Here is an 8839-nt window from a genome sequence, read left to right on the forward strand (position 1 = left end):
AAATCAGTTGATACATGTTCAATCTGAACCTTGTCTTTTAATGTACCAAACAACCATTGTGATAACTAAAAACATCAAAATCTCCATTTCGATTATAGCTAACCCCACTCCGCGAGATGTTCGGTTTGCATACTATAATGTCAAAGTGAAACAGGGCAATTCTTTTTTTGCAGACATAAAGACCCTGGTACACAAACAACACATTTCTTAAGAGTTTTGACTCCAAAGCTGGATAAATAAGTATCCCACCCTGTTTTATTCACTGATTCTGCCACACGGTAACACACCTCTGGGGTTCATGTGAGGCTCAGCGCCTATGGCCCTCTGGTCTTCACCACAGACTGTATATTACTTAAATCAGTCTAATTACGGAAAAGAAAATAAACCAGAGATAGTCCTGCCCCCATCCCCCTTCACTGAGGCCCTCTCCGGAGAGCGTCAGCCCTATTTCTGACTCTAGTGGGTGTCTCTTACATGCAAGTTTAAAGGGGGATACAAGTAGGAACACCAAGGCACCTTCAACTCGTGCAGCAAAGGAAGTGCATTTATGTGGCCTCATTTTCCCCATTAATGGGACATATATGATAAGAGAGAGAGAGCGCGGGGGGAACCATCAAGCACTCAAAAGGTTTCAGAAAAATAAAAAGATAAAACTTATCAAGATATTTTTAGCAGAAATCCATGCATCCCTTATTTCCAGTAGTGGTTCTTTGAGGTAATAAAAAGTATTAATTTCACTCTTTAAAAGCACAGGAGATTAAGCTCATCCTCCACCTCAGAAGCGCAGCGTGACACATACTTCTTTTACAGCAAGCACCAAGGTAAAGTGAGACAGGCTTCAACTCTCCCTGTCAATAACCATAAAAACAATATAAGCAGCACAGTATGGCATAAATAGAAGTCGTAATACAAAGATAGCTAACCAAATATACATATAAAGAGAATAAATATGTGTGTTCACTTTTTTTCTTCTCCGCAGTCCATTGGTGTGTGTATATCATGATGAATATGCATTTCTATATTACCTGGAAGAACATCCACATGTGCAAATTAGTGAGTTATTGCCAGTTTTTGCTCATAGTCGAGGGAGGAAATGTGTGACAGTCATGGCGGTTGTGGCCTTGTTGCCTCTCTTGACGCGGCCATGCTTGCTGAGGGCGATGTAGTAGCCCTTGTAAACAAAAGACTCGTAGGCATTGTAGTTGTTGGGGAGCAGTGTCTCCTTGAACTTGCACTCGTCCCGAAAGTATCTCTAAAAATGGGTAAAACCGACAAGATCATGACAAAGTTCATACTGGAGCGCATTACATGAACACCACACTACATGCATGCTTGCTTTCTTTTACTTGACCTTTTCTTAATAACACTTAAAAAGGGTTTTGATGGAATACTTTAAAACGAACATTTTGATCTGATTTGCCACAAACTGGGGAGTCATTTCAATCCATCCCCCCAAAAAAAGTGTTTGCGTTTTTGAGATATTGGAAGTACAAGTTGTTAGAATTTGTTAGCGATGCCAGTACAAGTGAATCAGGTCTGTTAGCATAGCTGAAAAAACAAGCAAACAATGGTTTTATACGTTTTAGTTCTATATAGTTAAAGCCCCTACATGCAGTATAATTCTCAATAATAATATATCACTTCAAACCTGTATATCATTGTCAGATTAGTTGTGATACCTTGGTATCACTACTGTAAACAAATTAGATAATTTCTGAGACGACCGGTAGCATAATTCTCACACTAAAACCAAATTTCCCATAAACCCTGCTGCTTCCTGTTGTAAAGGAGATGCTGCCATTGGTTCCTGCCCAATGTTGTTTTTTTTGTCAACAAAGAACTATGGCCACCGGTGGCGCAGGCTTGTTTTCAGTATAGCACAACCATAACTCAACGAGACCTTCTGATGGCAGGTGGGGTCGTGAGACATTTTGGAAATGTGAAAAATACTATGTCTGAAAATAGTTCTTGCAGCTTTACGTTGTTTTTGTTGGTAAAAACAAGTTTTGTTTGGAAAGGCTTCCTTTGCGTCGTAATATGCAGTTCAGCAGAGCTCATGTGGAGCTGAACCAATGGCACACAATATAAACACAACATAGGGAGGTGTAGTGGTTACGTCATTGCTGTTTCTCGCGCGGTCCACCCCTCTTGAAATCGCAATGTATTTCCAATGGACCCATTTCTAAATCGTCTCGTTTAAAACAAATAAAGCATGAACATTGGCATGGTGTACCTTACTGTGTGTATTCATCCACAATCTATAGCTTAACAAGAAAAAATTCAAAATTAATCGTAAAGGTAGCAAAATAACGTTTATGTTTTCGTTCACTGAGAAACTACACAATGGCCGTGACGTGTGTTAGGCGACAGCACTGAATGACAGGCTTTCTACTGGTAAGTGTAGTTCTTTTTTAACAACAAATTAAAAACCTTATAACTTTATTATTATTATTTTTGTATCCTCTTTTTCTCCGCCTGATTTTCTATTTTTCTCCCCATCCCAATTTAGTCGTTATGCCAATCCCCCCCTCCCCTACCTGGTTGTTGTGCGCATGTTCCTCCTACTGGTCGGTACAAGGGAACCCTGAAGTTTACCACATGCTTCCTACGACACATGTGGAGACAGCCAGTGGCTCTCTTTTCACGTGGCAGCGAGGACTCTCATTGGTGAAGCGTAACGCGTGGGAGGTCACGCTGCCTTCACCATTTCCTGCCTTTCGCTGAGCAGGCGCCCATACCTGACCTGTAGGCGTCGCTGTCCACAACGCCAGATTACCACCCTCGACTTCCCTCCCGCTAACTCAGCCAAACGAGTTAGTATGACGATCGGCCCAAGCCGCAAGGCAATGCTGACTCCGGGAGTCGAGACCGCAGCCTCTTGCATTGGTGACGAGCGCAATCTCCGCTACGCCATCCGACCGCCCATTTAACTAACTTTATTTCAACCAAAAATGCTTAAACAATAATGTTAGTGATAGAAGGGAACTCATTTTGTGCAAATGGAAAGCTTGCCAATGTTCATGAGGCAGAATTATTACAATAGCCGATAATACATTTTCCCAATGATAAATCCCTATACGGGTGGACCTCGCGGGCGGTCCAAAGTGACGTCAGACTACACCTCCCTATAGAGGCTGCCACTGGTCTCATGACAGTTGTAGTGATCCTGCCAAGGTAATGGTCATTGAATTGACAATGATATTGATGTCGAAATCCTACACATGGGGGATTTAACAATGTTGTAACAATGTTGTTGGAACGTGCTATATGTGATTTTTCAGAGACATGCTAATAGTCCTCATTGACTTCTGCTAGCATTGCTAACAAATACAGGCGCTAACAATTTCTTCTACTGTACCAATACCTCAAAAACCAAAACATATACAATCCAAAGTGCTTTTTTTTATAATAATTGTTTAAATAGTTAAATAGGGTTGTTAAACAACATGCACTGTTCCTTTAAACCCATAGTGACCCACCATAGACTAATTTCTGTAGAGAGATAGCAGCTGGTCAACAGTATATTCCACATAGAAGTTGTATGCATCATCTTAAAGCTGGGAACCTGAAGATTAATTATTTGAGATGCAGCTTATATCACTGTGTGTTTATTATCTGTAATAAACATTGTGTTTTGGTTAAGCATCCTATTAAAATTGTTAAATGTGTATAAGAGCTTAGAATATTATGATGGAAGTGTACGATGGTCATTTCCATGCTCAATTATGTCTCATGGCTTTGCTGCAGCAGTTCTTGGGTCGATACCATTTTGTTATATTGATAAACATGAAATTTGTTATCAAATCTTTTGACATTTTGAGATTTCAGCAAGAATAAAACATTTCGGCAATTGGATGGCGAGCACTTCTGTTCTGGAAATTGTTCAGAAACCATGCACCCCTTATTGTGGGTCGCAGCGGCTGATAAAGTAATGGCCACTATCTAGCAGCGGAGCGGGGTTGGTCCTGTTTTTTTTTATTTTTTTTTATCCACTTTTTTATCCTTATTTTCTACTTTTCTCCCATCCCAATTTCATATCGCCAATGCTCCCCTTCAATTCTCCCCTCCCCTGTCTTGTACGTTGCTAGACTATGCCTCCCACTGGTTGGCTGTAGTGAGGATAGAAGCCTTGCATCACGTGTCCCCTCCGGTACACGAGGAGGCAGCCTGTCGCATCTTTTCACCAGACAGCGCGGACTCTCAGTGGCGAGGAGTAACGCGTGGGAGGCTCACGCTGCCCCCGATACTTCCTGTTTCTGCTGTACAGGCGTCACCCAACCGACCTGTAGGAGTCGCTGTCCACAACGTCCAATCCCCACCCACCGGCTTTCCACCCGCTACCTCTGCCAATTGAGATAATATGACGACTGGCCCAAGCCGCAGACAACGCTGACTCCGGGAGTCGAGACCGCAGCCTCTTGGTGACAAGCACAATCTCCGCTACGCCACCCAGCCGCACAAGTTGGTTTTTATGTTCTGTATTTATTATTTGTATTATTGCTAATGTCGTTATTGTTGCTATTATTATTGTTGTGGTACTGTGTGGTCTTGTTATGATTATTACTGTATTGTGTTGCCTTGTTTTATGTTTAAAATGGAAACATTTAAAATATTTGATAATAAAAAAGAAACCCCCCTTATTGACAATATACCTAGAAAAGCCATTGACTGTAAAGCTGTGATTATCCGTCACACATTAACCCTTTCACTGCCACACTACCAAACTGTTAACACTTTCACTGCGACAATACACAGAAGGTTAACCCTTTCACTGCCACACGACAGCCGGTTAACCCTTTCACTGCCACACGGCCGTCGGTTGTGTGACAGTAAAGGGTTAACCTTCTGTCGTGTGGCAGTGAAATACAGCTGGGGCTCATTGGATCCACACGAGTCTCAGCTCTCCAGTCATACCCAATTTATGCAAATTCCAAGACTGTCTAGGGACCCCAGTATGCAGAAATAATCAAATACACCATTTTTATTAACAATAACACAGTTATACTGTGTGGCTTTTGCCCAAACCGGCATGAAATTTGCATAAAGTGGGAATGCCTATATAAAGGGGAAACTTGTGGGTATACCCATATAGAACCCATTTTCATTCAAATATCTCGAGGCGAGAGGTCAGATCCCCTTTGAAAACGGCCATGTCAGTTTTTCCCCTCGCCAACATGTTTACCAACGTTGGAGCATTATTTAGCTAATTTACAAGCTAGCATGACATGGTGGTTAGCAATGGATTCCTAAGGTCGTCTAGTTTCATACGATACTGGTATCTCAACTCTACAGCTTTAAATCGGAGCCACGGCGGCCTCTGAAAGACAGTCGTGTCTGCGCTGCCGCCCCCGCAGCTCTCTGGGGGTTCCTTTAAGGGAAATCTGAGGAGATGGTATTTTGCTCAATAACAATTGCCCTTTTCAAAATGCAGATGACACCCGCTTACTTCTCGTGCTATAATAATAACGTTCAATAAAGGCCTTGACCTTCAGTATTGATTAGATAGTGTCTAGACTAACCGCCTTTTATGATATTAGCCTGTGTGTATGACCACATTCACACTAATCTGAGGGGCGAGTGGGACGATATTATGTTTTAAACACAAGTTAATAACGTTGTGTGAACGGTTGAATTGTGACTTTCACCGTCTCACTTTTGGATGGCAATTTTATTCCCCCCCCACTATAATCATAAAAGGTTTTGGATATTTTTTTACTGAGTTGTAATATAATTTGTATATGCCAAGCATACAGGCATTATGCATGCAGGAATATCCTTATGGAACACTGGTCCCATCGTGTGCTTTGTAGCATCTTTAACCCATTGAAACCAGGAAACACATTTGTGTGTATAGGCTATATATATAATGCATTATTAGCAGACGTTTTAGGTCTAAATGGGTTAAAGGAACACGCCAACTTTTTGGGAAATTCGCTTATTTGCCATCTACCCTGGAGTTAGACAAGCATACCCGTTTCTTCTCTGTGCATGCAGTAGGCTTAGGGAACAGCCGCACCGTTAGCCTAGCTTAGCGTCATTCACTGGAAGTAGGTGTGCCAGTGTAGCCTAGTTCCCAACAGTCACGAAATACACTGTAAATACAACTCCAAAATGTTCCTGTAAACATGTTGTGACCTGTGTATTTACCACGTGGAGACATTTTCGTTTTCTAACCAGATATATACTTTGAACTATTTTTTATGTCTCATCGGTTATGATGGAAGTGTATGATGGTCATTTCCATGCTAATGCTGGTCATTAAGCTAGCCTAACGGTGTGGCTGTTCGCCCAATGCATGCAAAGAAAAGGGTATGTATCTGCTTGTCTAACTCCAGGGAGATGGCAAATAAGCTAATTTCCCAAAAAGTTGGCTTTAATGCTGCTATATCTATCGATTAGGGACGGCCATGTATACTGATATCAGATATGGGCTGATGCAACAGAGTATCAGAGAATTTACACAATAATAAAATCCAATGCCAAGAATATATATTCAAAATGTCAGAAATCAAGGAAGGCTACTTTTTAGTTCTTAGTTTGTTGTTGTTAGATCACCAGTGGTGAAAGATGGATTATATCTCATTTATTTTTGTCTAATGAACCTATAATGGTACTGAATAGTAAAAGTAATTGATTGGATTGCTACTATAGGTACAGATGAATACTTATCAATGCCAAATTAAATCCATCCATTGACATGTTACATGATGGTCATAATACATAATACTATACTACTAACCTTTAAAAAAAATGCAACGACCAACCATTTTTACGTTTTATGGGAATGTCTCTAAAGCATGTATGTATAGTAAACATTTATGTTATTTTCTCTTAGAGATAATAATTATATAAAACACACTGAAGATTGACAAGCATGCTGTTCATACAACAAACAGATGACATGAATGAATAATAATGTTAATTATTATTAACGTTACAAGACAAGTTTTATCAATGAGACCACATGACACAACAGGCTTTGTGCAATGCATGCATCTAACTATAGTGTACCAATTCATTGGGATTAAGAGCATGTTAATTAATAACACAACAATTCTCAAAAGAAAGTGCGTCTATCTCCCTATATGAGGGCATCGCTCTCCAAGGAGAACGTCTTCCGCACACATCACATTATCTCTCTCAAAAGACGAGTAATCGGGGGCATATTTCTCCAGAGAAAAACGCTTTGATGTTTGAGAAACACATTCTCCTCGGGGGCAAATGTGTCCTCGTATATGGAAAGACGCAGGTAAGAAGAGTTAGATACAGTATAGTTTGTTTATAAGAGACAGTCCATAATTGCGCTGCACACACGTACCGTTCCGTATAACCGTCCCCTGCTGTTCATTGCAATAAAAAGCTCGCTTCTCACTCCATACAGGCTTATCACTCCACGATCCACGGTAGAGATTTCTATTAAACCTAAACGAAACATAGTGTTAGGGGAGCCCTCCCGGCCAAACACAGTCCCACTGCGACTGGGCACAAAGACACGTCGTGCACCAGCCTCTCTGCAGCAGTGGGTGTAACCTTGCAGGTGCATTGCGACTGGATGTGGTGCCTATACACACTGACTTAAGCCATTATAGCAATATTCATTAAAACAGTCATATCTCATATAAGTACACTTTCAGACGTGCAGGCGTGGTAATTTGTTTCTGACCTGCCGAGGGACTCGAGAGTAAAAATAAGCTAGTCTATATTGGTCCAAGCATTCATGTCATGTTTTTGGCCTGGGAAGATATTTCGCACTAACAGATACACGGTTTTTTAATAGATTTCTCTTTGCTTTCAACAATGCCGACACTGGCTATTCAATATTATGCAATATAAGAAGTTATTATCTGCTTGGGTCACTTTCACAGAGAGCTGTACTGTATACAGTGCAGGATGCCACTCACTGTGTGGGTTCTCATTATGTATATACAGTACAGTGCAGGATGCCACTCACTGTGTGGGTTCTCATTATGTATATACAGTACAGTGCAGGATGCCACTCACTGTGTGGGTTCTCATTATGTATATACAGTACAGTGCAGGATGCAACTCACTGTGTGGGTTCTCATTATGTATACCGCTTATCCTCCCGTCGGGGAGCACCTGCAGGTGAAATCCAATGCCCACGTTGCAGTAAAGTCGGCGCACTCTCTTGATGCCCATTAAATAGTCACTCTCCCAGTTCAGCTCCGACTTGTCCCCAGCGATGCCCAGATACGAGCGAGAGAACAGCGTCTCCCAGGTCTCCAGTAAAGTGGCATTAGTCCTGCCGCTTGGAATAATCGGGTAGGACGACACGATCCCCAAAAGCGAAGTCAACAGAACAATAATCGCAGTCAGCGTCCAGTGCGCCCTGGCCTCGCAGGACATACTGTAGTGGAGGCGCCGGCTCTGCGCAATGGCACCACGTGGTCAAAGTTAACGGCCCTAAAAATACAACTCTTCTTATTTTGCGTCCTTTGGCATCGTGGTGGCACAGCAGGCTTCTTTTGGAAAGGCAGATCAGGGCCCCGGGCACGGAACCATAGCAGCCCGGGAGCTGAGCGGTGGAGACGGGGGGACAGAGGTGGAGCAGCGCGTCGGAGGAGCTTGAGGTGGTGGCGCGCCTGGCGATTACCATCTTTCAGCTCCGCGCCTCTGGCCGTGTGGAGAACACCACCACTCACCAAAACACTACTATCTCACCTTGAGCCAGGCACTCGCATCCTCACATGACATCACGCTGCTGACTTCACAGCAGGAGAGAGAGAGAGAGAGGGAGGGAGGGAGAGAGAGGGGGGGAGACGGGAGAGAGAGAGGGGGGGGAGAGAGAGAAAGTTGCAATCCAGCAGAGAGAGAGAGA

At 42.5% G+C, this 8839-nt stretch overlaps 1 protein-coding gene across 1 annotated transcript; it reads right to left on the reverse strand.

Moving 5' to 3' along the window:
• Nucleotides 1-1075: 1075 nt before the first annotated feature.
• Nucleotides 1076-8367, reverse strand: LOC311241571 (fibroblast growth factor 6-like; the record flags this gene model as incomplete). The annotated part of the gene is made up of 3 exons (XM_084330430.1): nt 1076-1252; nt 7319-7422; nt 8052-8367. 3 exons carry the CDS (start codon nt 8365-8367, stop codon nt 1076-1078), a joined length of 597 nt encoding a protein of 198 aa, XP_084186556.1.
• Between the last annotated feature and the right edge of the window lie 472 nt (nt 8368-8839).

The sequence above is a fragment of the Notolepis coatsorum genome (genome assembly GCF_963971535.1).
Source record: "Notolepis coatsorum genome assembly, chromosome: 15".
Taxonomy (NCBI): domain Eukaryota; kingdom Metazoa; phylum Chordata; class Actinopteri; order Aulopiformes; family Paralepididae; genus Notolepis; species Notolepis coatsorum.